Genomic DNA, 14634 nt, shown 5'->3' on the forward strand with positions numbered 1-14634 from the left:
CAGGGCTCTCGACGAGTCGGGTAGTGGGAGGGGTAGAATCACCCTAAGGGTTGGGGTGGCTCGGAGCCACTAGAGCTCTTGGAGAAGGCGGCCGAAGGGTAAGGGGACTTCCCCTTCCCTAAAACCACTTCTCCAACTTCGCCTCCTCCCGTGGCTGGGGATTTTACTAGGGAATACCCTAGGAAAATTTGTCCAGTCAGGGAGTTTCTAAGTCCGCGTTCCTTTCTGGGGAATTCGAGTCTCTACGGTTATTGGGAATCTTCGTATATCGAAATTCCCTAGAATCTGACGACGACAAATTCCCTAGAAAGTCGATCATCTTAGTCTAAGCGGTTCTTTTTGTAAATATTGTAAAATTTTGTATAATTTTTATTTATTTTGAATAAAGACTCTTTTACCTCGTACTTTTGTCTTCGAACTTTTACTCTCAGATATAACCTTCCCTTCTGACCACAGGGCTGGAGCCTACTTGGGCACTGTCTCGCGCAAATTTTTGGTCCTTCGAGACGGATTTCCGGCAAAAAACGTTCGAAGTGCATCAGTGTTCCTGAGTGGGCATTCCGTACTGTTGTTTGGATTGTGGTTTGTTCTGGAATAGAGTTTCGAAATGGCTAGCGCAGGGGAATTATTAGAAGCAATCAATTACGTGCCCATGATTCGGGATGAATTCGTTCGGTTGGTCGTTAACATCAAGAAGCGTGGAGTGCACAATTTCACCCTTCCCTTCTTGGAGGATAGGCTAGCAGCCTTAGAGAAGTGGCTTAACGTGTTGCATAAAACTCACGTTAAGATCACTACTCACACTAAACCGGCCGAATTAGCTAAAATGGAGTACGTAACCGATAATTGGTATCAAGCGGCCCTTGATGCCCATAGTGACGCGGAAGAATTCATCCTAGGACATCTAGATGAACTTCAACCCAATCAGGGCATGTCGGCATCAGGTCCCACTGCGCCTTCAGGCGAAATAAATTACATTAGGCTTCCAGTTATTGATTTACCGAAGTTTTCCGGGGATTATTTAGAATGGAACAACTTTTATGAGACGTTCCGTTCCATTGTTCACGACAAAGTGTATGTCTCGGGTCGGGACAAGTTCCATTATCTAAAATCCTGTTTGCAAGGAGAAGCAGCTACGGTCATTAAATCTTTAGCGATCACTTCCGAGAACTATGAGATAGCATGGGACACTCTGGTAGCTCGGTACACTGACAAACGGATGATCACGGATACGTTCTTAGATCAAATCTCGCAAGTACCCACGCTTCGGGGTGACAATTTTAAGGTTCTGAAAGAAGTTAGGGACTCAGTTACGGTTGCTCTCAACGCCCTTAAAACTATGGGATACGGCGTCGATCAATGGGATCCCATAATTGTTCATTCGCTGAAGAACAAACTGGATGACACCCTTCGATTAGCCTGGGAAATGTATCTGGGAAGCAGCAAGGATTACCCCTCGTTCATTCAATTCTCTGAGTTTCTAACGCGTCATATTAACTCCTTGCAATCATTAGGTAACAAACCTAAAACTTCCAAAAAGGAATCGGGGAGATCCTTGAAGTCACACGCTACTAGCGTGAATAGTACCGGTTGCGCTCACTGTAGTAGTAACCATCTCTTGTATCAGTGCAAGGACTACCTTGCATTGACCCCTCAGGCCCGTTCAAAGTTCGCATTTTCACAGAATCTTTGCATCAACTGTCTGAGGCCCGGGCATAGTTGCTCCAATTGCTCTTCTTCGTCACGATGCAGGAAATGTAGTAAAATGCATCATACTTTATTACATTTTGACAAATCTGGCACCGGGGGGAGCAAGGCACGGGGGTCTACCCCCGCGGTCAACTCCTTTTCCGAGCCAGAACCCTCTAGCTCGAATACTACAACACATCTTAGTGTTTCCGACACCCGATCAGTGCTATTGGCCACCTTTTCTGCCAGAATCGACGCTCATGACGGTTCTCGTATTATAGTCCGCGGTTTAGTTGACACGGGCTCCGAAACTTCCTTTATTTCGGAAAATCTAGCTCAGCAACTACGGGTATCCGAAAACGTGTCAACGCAACCATTCATGGCGTCTCTCTGAATTCGGCTCAAAATGTTCGAGCAGAGGTACAGATTACGCTTCATTCTCTATCACGACACGGTGTCTCGTTGGACGTAACTGCATTGATCTTACCAAGGATTACTCAGTATATGCCTCCGACTTATTCTCCGTCGTCCTTTCCAGCACTTAGCAAAATTGATCTGGCTGATAACTTCGCTTCAACCAGGGCTCCAATTGATGTGCTCATTGGTGCAGACTATCTTGCAGCATTGATGGAAGGCCCGTACATGCATTCTCCTGATCATACGTTGCTTGCTCAGCGGACTATTTTCGGGTGGATCGTTTCGGGGGTCGTACCCAGGGCTGGTCGCTCTCATAGTGTCACGGTGCATTATTGCTTTGAGGCAGAAAAAACTCTTCGCGACTTCTGGGAACTGGAAGAAGTTCCGGAAGTCAAACCCATGTCCACAGAGGACTCCCTCTGTGAACAACATTTTGTGAATACGGTATCACGCACCTCTTCAGGTCGTTTTGTCGTTGCTTTACCTTTTCGATCCGACATCGAGAAGCACAGCTTAGGTTCTTCCTCTCGGGTAGCAGAGAAAACCTTAACACGAATACTTCGGCGATTGGAAACCTCTCCAGAACAAGCTGAAAGTTATTCTCAATTCTTACAGGAGTATCAAGTGTTAGGACATATGTCTCCTGTTCCTTTGAACTCTGATTTTCGCGTCTTTCTGCCTCATCATGCAGTTTTTAAGACCGAGAACCAGAAAACAAAGATTCGCGTTGTATTCAACGCATCTTCTAAAACCTCTACTGGCGTCTCGCTTAATGATACTCTATTCATTGGACCCAAACTCCAACAGGACATCACGCGGATCCTGATGAATTGGCGTTCCTTTCGATATGTAGGCGTGACAGACATTGTTAAGATGTTCCGACAGATTCTTGTGCGTTTTGAGGACCGCAAGTATCAGAACATTTTATGGAAGACTGATTCCGGTGCGCTTCAGGCTTTCGAACTCAACACGGTGACCTACGGTACGGGACCGGCACCGTTCTTATCCTCGCGAGTTTTGCGCGAATTAGCTTACACGGACGGAGCTAACTTCCCTCTCGCACAGGATGTGTTGTTAAATTCTACTTATGTAGACGACATACTTTTTGGGGCCCATGACTTAAAGCAACTTAGTTCGGTCAGGGAACAACTCATCGCTCTACTGGCGAAAGGGGGCTTCTCCTTAAGCAAATGGGCATTCAATCAGCCGGGGACTTCCCCGCTTGAGCCTACCGAGCTGCACTCTTTCTTTGAGGATCCTGCTGGATCAAGTAAAGTCTTGGGCATATATTGGGATCACGGGGATGATAGCTTCCGCTTCCGTGCTTCTCCTTCTCACATTGGTGTACTAACCAAACGCATCCTCTTATCAGAGAATGCCAAGATCTTCGATCCATTGGGATGGATCTCTCCAATAGTCATCACCTTAAAGCAGTTAATGCAATCCACCTGGTTGCTTAAACTCTCTTGGGATGAAGAAATTCCCGAGCCTATTCAGTCAAAATTGCTCAAGTGCTATAAGCAGCTCCGAGACTTACAGACTTTACGGATCCCACGGTGGACTGGACAATCACTTACTACTGGAAAACGCGAATTAATTGGATTTTGCGACGCCTCAGAGCTTGCATACGGCGCGGTCGTTTATGAACGCCTCACTGATGAGGACGGTCAACTCTCGGTATATTTAGTAATGTCCAAAACAAAGGTCGCTCCGATCAAGACCACTTCAATCCCTCGTCTGGAGTTGGTCGCCGCTGCCCTTCTTGTCAAGTTATTGGTTCACGTCAAGGGAAGCTTGGTCGGGAGTTGTGATGCGATTCGTTGCTATTCAGATTCGCAGGTCGCTTTAGCTTGGATAGCAAAGCAACCCGTACATTGGAAGACGTTTGTGGCCAATCGCGTTTCATATATCCAAACACATTTATCGGAAGCCAGCTGGCATTATGTACCCACTAAATCGAATCCTGCAGACTTGTATTCAAGAGGAACTAGTGCTCAACAGTTATCAGAGGACTCACTTTGGTGGCATGGGCCTGCTTTCCTCCGTAAGCACACCGTAAATCCCGTTCAGATTTTTGAAACCGCGGAAGAAAGTCGGAAGGTAGCGTTAACCGCTCAAATGGACAAAGCCCAGTGTTGGTTTTTTGATAAATTTTCGTCTTGGTCTAAACTGGTCCGAGTTATGGCCTATGTTCTTCGATTTGTCCAGCGGCCCAGGAAAACCGGCCAATGGGAGGACTCCCTCCTGTCCGCTTCAGAGATTCGCGATTCTATAGTCGCTATCGTACAGGTGGTTCAACGGACACACTTTGCCGAGGAGCTTTCAGCCTTGAATCATGAGTCACGTATACCGTCGCGCTCAAAGCTTCTTTCATTATATCCGGTAACTGATTCACAAGGAATCCTAAGAATAGGGGGGCGGCTTCGGAACGCCGAAATTTCTGAACAAATGAAACACCCCATTATTCTTCCGGATTGCCACTTAACGGCCATTCTTATTAGGCAAACTCACCTAGATACACTTCACGGGGGACTGCAATTGACTTTGTCTACGTTGCGACAAAAGTTTTGGGTCGTGAATGCACGCACTCTAGTAAAGGCATGCGTTCATAAATGCATCACGTGTACCCGCGAACGCGCTAAACTCGGCACCCATCTCATGGGTTCACTTCCTGCCGCTCGGGTTTCTCGCAGCTTTACCTTCGAACACACCGGAGTAGACTATGCCGGGCCCTTTTTGGTACAATTACACCACGGTCGCAATGCCAAGTCCGTCAAATGCTACGTGGCGGTATTCGTATGCCTAGCTACCCGTGCTGTTCACTTGGAACTCGTCTCCAGACTGGACACCGAGGCCTTCCTCGTCGCGCTGACTCGATTTATCTCTCGTCGTGGAAAACCCGCCGTCATGTATTCGGACAACGGCCTTAATTTTCAAGGAGCGGACGTTGAACTAAAACGCGCCTACCGATGCTCCTTAGAAGCTGCACGCGCTCAGAACACCGATTCCATCAGTAAAATCGAGTGGAAATTCATTGCGGTCGCTACTCCCCACTGGGGCGGTCTTTGGGAAAGTGCCGTAAAAAGCATGAAGCACCACCTGAAGCGCTCCCCCGGAGTTTTCGTGCCTAATTTCGAGGAAATGGCCACACTATTGACCAAGATTGAGGCCTGCCTCAACTCACGGCCTATTTCGCGGTTACATGATGATCCTGAGTCGTTGGACTTACTCACTCCGGGGCATTTCTTGTCAGGTCGGGCGTTAAATTCTCCACCGGAATTCTCCACATTGGATTTACGCGAATCGTCATTAAATCGTTGGCAAACCGTGACTAGAATCACCGAGACATTCTGGAAGAAGTGGTCTTCCGAATACCTACACACGTTGCAGAATAGGCCAAAATGGCAGAACACTAACTCGAAATTTGGTGAAGGAGATCTGGTACTGATCAAAGTACACAACAACCCCCCGCGCATGTGGACCTTGGGGCGGATTCTCAAACTAGTTCCTGGAGTAGACGGGGTAGCTCGCGTAGCGATAGTTAAAACCGCGAGAAAAGAGATTCAACGGAGTCTCTCGCAACTGTGTAAACTCCCTTCTTAGCCCTTGCTTTTGGGTCGCATCAGGGTCTATCTTTACCCTGCCTTACGGCATCCTGGGACTCTTCAGGTTGTCATCTCTCCTTCTCAAGCTTCCTGGGACTCTTCAGGTTGCTTAACTTTCTCCTTCTTGACTTCCTGGGACTCTTCAGGTTGTCTATTCTCTTTCCTGGTTTCCTGGGACTCTTCAGGTTACCACCTCCTCTCTCGGGCGTCCTGGGACTCTTCAGGTCGTCCATTTTCCTGTTCCAACCCTTCCGGAACACTTATGATCTCCGCCATGTCTTTTCTTCCAAAACTTCAAAAATACTTACTGAGTCTTTGCACTCATCATTTACCTTTTTTGGTGCAGCGAGATTGATCATGGCGGACTATCCGTGGGCCCACCTCTTGGGCGTCGGGTACGAAGACGAGGGGGACGACGTCCTCGAGTTACATGCCCCCCGGGAGGAATCTGAGTTTCGGCGGTTGTTCGGCCGTATTCCCCCGGAGGGGCTAAAGGCGCCACCACCACCACCGCCACAGAAACCGCCGGCGACCCCACGACGTCGGAGGCCCGTGGTTGCCGCCCAGAAGCGCATTGCCTCGACGAACTGGGCTGGGAAAGTCTTAGACGATCCCAGTGCCAGGGAACTCGAGCGCAATGCGCAAAAAATTATTGTCCGAGCATTCGGGCAGACGATAGAGGTGCCGCTCTATTCGGCCCTTAACGTCCGGCGTTGGAAAGCCTGGGCCCCGCGGGGCAAAATCACCCTGCGGTGGTCGCCGGCCTTAGAGCTTCACTCGGCCAAGCTCCATATGAAGCCATGTAAATAGTTGTCTCGTCCTTATCTGTTTATATTTTGATTTTGTAAATAAAAATATTGAAACTGATATGGTATTCTTCCTTGTCTTGACGCCATCGCGTCAACGGGGGGAGTTTGTTCGAGATTGGGAGGAGCAGAAAATGTTGCGAAGTAGATTCCGCATTTCTCTGTTATATCTCCCATGTCTATTGCGCTCACAATAGACGGCTAGACCGACAGCGTCTAGCCGCTCTATCTGTCCCTCTCTCCGCGGCGCGCTTGCGCGTCTTCTGGCCCTGGCGCGTCGCGGCCGCGAAGCGACACTACTTGCGCGCTTGGCCACTAGGTGGCCAGCGCCCGCGGCAGCTCTCTCGCTGGCAAGATTAGTGTCGCGTAATTATATAGATGGGTCCTTGATAAGGACCCATCGCACCTCAGCCTTGCTCAACCGACTGCGTAGCAGCAGCAACCGCAGCAACAGAAACCAGCTTTTGTTCGCCTCCACGGCACCTAACTGAAGCCTCAACGGCAGCGCCTCCACTTGGCCAACTTTTTGGATACTTTGGTAAGTATCACCTACCACCCACTGCCTTCCAAGAGGGGACTTCCCCTCTGCGGCATTTCCTCCCTCCTAAGGGAAATTTCTCCGGGGACTGCCCGGGAGAAGTTAACCCTCTCCTTCCCCTCCACACTGCCTCCGAGGACTACCTCGGACCCAGTGTTCCGACCCTCAAATCCAGGGCTCTCGACGAGTCGGGTAGTGGGAGGGGTAGAATCACCCTAAGGGTTGGGGTGGCTCGGAGCCACTAGAGCTCTTGGAGAAGGCGGCCGAAGGGTAAGGGGACTTCCCCTTCCCTAAAACCACTTCTCCAACTTCGCCTCCTCCCGTGGCTGGGGATTTTACTAGGGAATACCCTAGGAAAATTTGTCCAGTCAGGGAGTTTCTAAGTCCGCGTTCCTTTCTGGGGAATTCGAGTCTCTACGGTTATTAGGAATCTTCGTATATCGAAATTCCCTAGAATCTGACGACGACAAATTCCCTAGAAAGTCGATCATCTTAGTCTAAGCGGTTCTTTTTGTAAATATTGTAAAATTTTGTATAATTTTTATTTATTTTGAATAAAGACTCTTTTACCTCGTACTTTTGTCTTCGAACTTTTATTCTCAGATATAACCTTCCCTTCTGACCACAGGGCTAGAGCCTACTTGGGCACTGTCTCCCACAATAATCGATAGGCTATTATCCGTGAAAGCTGGCCTTTACCGGATCGCGGAAGCTCGATATCTAGAAATCGCGAAAACGCGTTGCCGGAAAATCGGGAAAGCGCGTGAGGGCGAATCTGAGCCAATTCCGCTAAGGTGTAGAAACCCGCAAATAGGGATTTCTCTAATAGGACCAACAAGTTAGTAAACCATTAACGTCCAAAATGTCAAAATTTCTTGCACGTTTTCAAAGTGATTTTTTCCTATGTAATTGGCGTTGAAAAAATTCTTGAACCACATATTCTGATGTAAAATTGCATGCTTTTTCAGAATCCGTTGCCACAATCATGATCAAACTCACAGGAAAAGAGATATGCTCGATTGAAACATAAAAAACACCTAAATTTTCGAAAAAAAAAATTTTTAGGATTTTTTTTCGAAATGTTACGGTGAAGATATCACCTTGCGACCGTGATCAAAGGTGATCATGGGAGTTGAAGTTTAACAGGGAATTTTTTTGTTGACCTTGAACCATCGCTTCTTTACAAAATGGCGGAAAAAACGATTTTTTTTTTTTCAATCTTCATCAACTTTTTTCTCGAAATCTATGGTCTTTAGAAAAAAATTCATAAAAACAAAAATGCCTTAGAATCGCTCAAGGAACATTCTCAAATTTTTTCAGAATTTTTTGAGACAATTTTTGATTTTCCGGGAAACTTGTGAAATGGAATTTTCAAAAATGTCTCCAAAAATTCTGAAAAAATTGTAGGATGTTTCTCGAGTGCTTCTAAGACATTTTTGTTCTTATGAATTTTTTTCTAAAGTCCATAGATTTCGAGAAAAAAATTGATAAAGTTGAAAAAATAAAAATTCGTTTCGGCCACTATGTTCTAAAAACCTATTGGTAAAAAACGATTTCTGTGCAAATTTTAGGAAGATTTTTTTACTCTTAGCGTTACCCAGAGACTACGGCGTGGACGTGGTAAAATTCTGTCTCCTTTGGGGTGCTTTTTTCCCGTGAGTCCCCTTGCCTCTCACGTTTCGGGGTGCTTGTTTTCCGTGAGTCCCCTTGCCTCTCACTTATTCATACGTTTAGGTGTGCTTTTTTAGCCAACATTTATTGCAAATATTTAAATTACATGTTTTGCAGAAAATTCTTGTTCTTATTGGACAGTTTCCATTCGAACAAATCCTCAATTTGTCACTATTAGATCGTCCATGTGCTTTACTTTTGCGACTACTTTTTTGTAAGTAGTATTTGGCAATCGAAATAGTGAACTCTTTTATTCCAACTTTTTTCTTTCCATCGTTAGCAGCATTGAAAATTACAAGAGAATTAGTAATAGACGCCTGTATAAGTCTCATAAAAACTACTCATGTCCATTTTTTTGATCGTATACTTGGGAGTATGTCATTGCAATGTCCGTCATGCAGGTCAACACCTCCCATGAATTTGTTATATAGGTGAAAAGCTTGCGGAAAAGGTATTTCAATTTTAGATTTAGCCTCTGCGCTGTATCTTTTTGAAATAGATAGAGGATTGACACCTGCTGCAGTTGAAGCTATTGAGACGGGCTTCGAATCCATGATAGTAATGAAATTTATGCCACTGTTTACGTCGTGCTTCACCACATATATCCCTCTTGGAGCTTTCTTATCAAGCACATTTTTTTCTTTGACTCGATTATCTCTGATAGTACCAGTGCATTTCAAACGCAATTTCTTCAAATGTAATACCAATCCATGTTCGTGAAGAAGTTGTCAAAGTACAGATGAAATTGAGAAATTTTGTTATAACTTATTATTTGAAAAAATGGTTGTAATAAATATAATACTACTCGTGAACCTAAAGCACATTTAGATAACTTATCTCCAATTTGAGAATTCTTGCCGCAATAAAGATCCAAATTCAGTAGATAGCCGTCCGAAGTACACAAGCCCCAAAATTTCAAACCAAATCTTATCGGTTTTCCTCGAATAAATTGTTTCAAAACAGTTTTTGCATAGGATTTGGCCATCATCTCATCAACGGATAGAGCAGTTCTCCATATTCCGAATTTCATGATGTTATTTTGAAAAAGTTTCAGTAGAGAACGAACGCGCCATCCTCGATCATTTGAATCTTTGTCTTTGTTTTTTGAAAACTTCAATTTAGATTTTGTGATTTCAAATTGTTGGCGAGACATTGCAGAAGAAACTACTTCATTAGATAAATACGGATCAGATGACCAGTAATCTCTCTGTGATTTTCTGGGATTGAATGTAGAAAAAATAACTATTCCAATAAAAGTATCAAGATCTTTCAATTTCAGATCATAACCATTGTCTTTACACGCATCAATAATATATTTTTTCATTTCAATAGAAAAAAAGTTTTCAAACAATTGAAAAGGTTCGCTCCTACGTATTTTCTTTTTTTGCGATTCGGACAATAATACTTTATCTTCACAAGAATCAGGGTGTAACTTTTCACCCTCAATCCAAGTGAATTCATGACCTTTTTCAAGTTTATCTTGTTTTTCAGAATAATTTGCACGAGCTTTATTGTAAGTGATATTGGGTATTTCATGTTTGCAATCTGAATCAAAATCGGAACCAGAATCATCGGAACCTGAATAGTCAGGATCCGGAATCAATACGTTGCGTTCTGAATCACTATCTGAAGAATCTGATTCATATTCAGAAGATCTTACACGTTTCCGCGACATAATGTATGAAATTAATGATTTCGTTTATTTACCACTCATCCGTATGTACAAAAATACGAAAGAAGAGAACAAAAAAAGACGAATATTCATGAATACATGAGACCAAAAATTACGCTTATCTGCCGAAATGAAATGGAAATAAAGGATGAAATTTTTGTCGGAATCTATAAGTCTTTGAGAAAAGAATGAAAATAAGTTAGAATCATTCGAGCAATATTGTAAATTTTTTTCGGAGTTTTCGTAGACAGAACGTTTTTTTACCAATAGGTTTTCAAAACATCGGCCGAAACGAATTTTTATTTTTTCAACTTTATCAATTTTTTTCTCGAAATCTATGGACTTTAGAAAAAAATTCATGAGAACAAAAATGTCTTAGAAGCACTCGAGAAACATCCTACAATTTTTTCAGAATTTTTGGAGACATTTTTGAAAATTCCATTTCACAAGTTTCCCGGAAAATCAAAAATTGTCTCAAAAAATTCTGAAAAAATTTGAGAATGTTCCTTGAGCGATTCTAAGGCATTTTTGTTTTTATGAATTTTTTTCTAAAGACCATAGATTTCGAGAAAAAAGTTGATGAAGATTGAAAAAAAAAAATTCGTTTTTTCCGCCATTTTGTAAAGAAGCGATGGTTCAAGGTCAACAAAAAAATTCCCTGTTAAACTTCAACTCCCATGATCACCTTTGATCACGGTCGCAAGGTGATATCTTCACCGTAACATTTCGAAAAAAAATCCTAAAAATTTTTTTTTTCGAAAATTTAGTTGTTTTTGATGTGTCAATCGAGCATATTTCTTTTCCTGCGAGTTTTATCATGATTGTGGCAACGGATTCTGAAAGAGCATGCAATTTCACATCAGAATATGTGGTTCAAGAATTTTTTCAACGCCAATTACATAGGAAAAAATCACTTTGAAAACGTGCAAGAAATTTTGACATTTTCGACGTTAATGGGTTAAGACAATTATTACTAAAAGAGTTAAGGTAACTCAATCACAGATCTACTGTCTGTAGGTTACCGACAATCAACGTGTAAGCGTAGTCACCGTTATAATAAAAGGCTAAACAGTTCTTACAATACTTTTTCGATTACGCTTGCTCGTAAGGCTTTAGCTCGCCTTACACTCACGACACACCTACGCGAAGTAAATAAACAAGCGTGATCTACACGCAGAAATTCGTCAGGCCTATACACGTAAAATCTATAAGGGCTAAATCAGCACAATTAAACTTATAACAGGTTACTTAATAACTCTCGATTAAGACTACAAAATTTTCGTTATCTCAAAAGTACCTACGGAAATTTTCAGTATCGCTGAAACACCTATAAAATTTCCTTTATCGCGAAAATCTCCAACGAAAGTCACGTTTTCTCGATAATATCTATAAGGAGGTTGCGTTAGTACAGAAATATCTACAAAACTTTACGTTGTCGCTAAACTATCTACAAAAATTCCTTCAATTTTTGGCCTCTCAGCCCCACGTTGGGCGCCAAAATTTGTTACGCGGCAAAAATCCCTAGTGGATAGAACTTGCCGCGTAGAGCAAAATATTCAAGTCTCTACGAACGGTATTTGGGGACGATACGATTTAACTAAAATTAATGCGGTATCTTCTTCACCACAGTATCGGAGGACACGGAAATTCAGTACTCTAGGAACGATATGTTGGGCGCCAGGTCCACATAGACCAGTTTTCTCTAGCATGTTATTTTCTACAGCATTCACTGGTTCGATACAGCGTAGTTTCCCCCAAAAAGGCTGGGCTAGCTCGGTCCCGATCTGGATAATGGAGAGGGGTCTGGTTAGGAGAGGCTTTCGCTAAAGATATTAAGAAAATCATTAACTATGAGGTAAAATTCGAAGAAAGGAAAAGTCACGATTTACTTAGGAAAAATCTGAGGTTTATTCACAACAGAAACTATTTACAACGGTCGATAACACCTCAGAATTAAATCATAAGAGCCAAAAAGTCGAAATTCGCAAATCAATTGGCCCTCCACCTTCTATTACAATTTACGATAATTGATCGGAGGATTACACGTATCCACTCTTTATCGAAACATACAAGCGAAATGCTCGTACAATACAGAATATATCTTGCTGACACAAGACAGCATAAGGCAGAGGTACATGAGGAGGATACAATACATTTTAGAGAAAAAGGTGGTGAATCTTGCCTATGATCACGGCCAATCACCTATACCGACAATTAATAGACGCGAATATTTATTCAAACTGAACTCTAACCATCTCACACGCTTCAAAAGCGGAGAACATATACGTCAAGCTGAAAGTGAGCTGGAGACGGGATTGATGTCCAGTGGCACTGAATCTTGGACTATCAATCCGTTAAACGATATAAACCTCGGGCAATTGCGTCCCGGCAAGACTCGACAAATTAATCGACAATTATGTCGAGCCTACGACAGGTAGGCCTCGACGCGCGACACCGCCAACGATATTTAACTACAAGAAGAACTGATTAGTTTCTCCCCAGCTTACTTCCCTGTAATCTACTTTGAACTTTATCCCAACGACTCGGACTCTACTTCACGGCCCGGATCATAGGCAAGCGAGAAATATAGGATTTTCGGCATATGGCAATCAATGACTCGATTGTAACGTGACGAAATCCAGACGGGATTTTGGTCGCGTTAAGAGTCTTGAATTTTCGCGCCTAGCGCACGATTGGACACTTGCCGAGAGCTTTCGGGTGACCGCAGCGCCGACACCGGCTTGCGGCGAGGCTAGCACTGCCTGTTAGCGTGTGAATGGAGTAGGACGCATAGAGTGGGACTGAAAAGCGCAAAAAGATATCCCTGAGACGTGCCAAAGCGAAAAGAGAGCGATAGAAGGCACCGAAAAACAAAGTCTAAAGAAAGATATTGCCTAGAAATACTAAGGTAGGCGATCAGTCTTATTAGCGCGAGTCTGTCTCTTGCCCGGTGTGTGTCACTGCCGGGAAGAGACTCGTAACTTTTAAGAAGTGCGGTCCCGACGCGAACGGGAAGAAAATTGCGGCTAGCTTAGGGTTCGGCACTCGGGCGACCCAGAGAGGTTAGAGTCACGGGAAAGCCGGGGAAGCGGCGGAAAGTGCTCCGCGTATACAGAAGGCCATTCGGGGGCCCACGGCGGGCCTGGCGCCCTAACAGAAATTAAAATTATACCGAATGCGCCTAGAGCACAAATAGCATCACCTATAACAGAAAAATTCAAGTATTTGTGAGTTTCCGCAAATTGATGGCCTGATGTAGATTTCCCGTACCGACGGTCGGGAGAGGCCCTGGCAAATAGAAGCCAGTGTTCATAGTAGATAGTAACTTTCGAATGTAAGCACACAAAAAAAAATAGATGTACATTTTTGTAAAATTATCAGAGTGCTTACTTATTTTCAGAAATACCTCTCCCCGAATTTGCGTGTTACAAATGGCGCCCAACGTGGGGCGATCGTGCCGAACCTCGGGAAATGGAAAAGCTAGCCGATAGCGTCTAAAATAAGTTACGAGCGTAGTAATAGGCATGGAAAATAGGACAATTTTATTTTGAATGTTTTCAGGAATAAGTGCCTAAAGAAAAAAAAAATTAAAAGAAGCAATTAACTGGCGGAAAGGATTCTGACCGCTAGTTAGTTGAATATTTCGACAGGAGAGAGGCACTCCGGCGAGCCTGGCCGCGGCGGTAGCGCACGCCAGTGTTGACGTTTTTTTCGTGCGGCACAGTCGGCCGAGCGTAACGACGTCAACAAAGGTTGGACTTAGAGCAATTCTAAGAACAAACTTGAAATTTTAAGCGGATGTATTATTCCGAAATAATAGTGCCGTCCTTTTCTTTTCCATGCCTATAGAAAATAGTAGGTACATAAAGTTGATGTCGTATTATATTACTCGACAAAAATTTTAGCGAAGAATATATGTATATATGTGTGTAGAGGCTCCTCCCTTTAAATAGTGCTGCCTGCGGCGCACAACGATAAAATATTTAATGCTGCAAATAGCGCATTTAAATAAACGGAAATATCAAAAAGGTTAGGAATTCGAAATTTTTTTTTAAAAAAGTTTGAGATTATTTACCGGTTATGGCAAAGGCCAGCGTCAGAGCCTCGAGGAAACGCACTGAAGTTGTTTGTAGATTTCGTGGAGTTTATTGGTGGAAATAACTTTGAAATAGTAAATGAGAGATATCCGGACCTATAAGCATCGGTCGGAGAGAAATTTTGAGTCCCCCTCATAAC

The 14634-nt window shown here is 43.6% G+C and overlaps 2 protein-coding genes across 2 annotated transcripts; both read left to right on the forward strand.

The window, feature by feature from the left end:
- The first annotated feature begins 607 nt into the window (after positions 1-607).
- Positions 608-2083, forward strand: LOC136777319 (uncharacterized). Its single transcript, XM_066733486.1, has 2 exons — positions 608-1576; positions 1817-2083. The coding sequence occupies exons 1-2, from the start codon at positions 608-610 to the stop codon at positions 2081-2083; spliced, it is 1236 nt and encodes a 411-aa protein (XP_066589583.1).
- Positions 2084-2979: 896 nt separating this feature from the next.
- Positions 2980-5709, forward strand: LOC136777320 (uncharacterized). Its single transcript, XM_066733488.1, has one exon. It carries the CDS (start codon positions 2980-2982, stop codon positions 5707-5709), a length of 2730 nt encoding a protein of 909 aa, XP_066589585.1.
- Positions 5710-14634: the final 8925 nt, after the last annotated feature.

This window comes from Prorops nasuta, unplaced genomic scaffold, assembly GCF_024137725.1.
Source record: "Prorops nasuta isolate Cenicafe-Biocafe unplaced genomic scaffold, Cenicafe_Pnas_1.2 PNAS00011, whole genome shotgun sequence".
Classification (NCBI taxonomy): Eukaryota; Metazoa; Arthropoda; class Insecta; order Hymenoptera; family Bethylidae; genus Prorops; species Prorops nasuta.

What these genes read in the sequence shown, in the direction of transcription:
- LOC136777319 (XM_066733486.1), top strand. Translation starts at nt 608, where the DNA reads ATGGCTAGCGCAGGGGAATTATTAGAAGCAATCAATTACGTGCCCATG. An exon ending in TGAAGTCACACGCTACTAGC is followed by an intron (nt 1,577 to 1,816) that starts GTGAATAGTACC and finishes GGGGGGAGCAAG; the next exon opens with GCACGGGGGTCTACCCCCGC.
- LOC136777320 (XM_066733488.1), top strand. Translation starts at nt 2,980, where the DNA reads ATGTTCCGACAGATTCTTGTGCGTTTTGAGGACCGCAAGTATCAGAAC.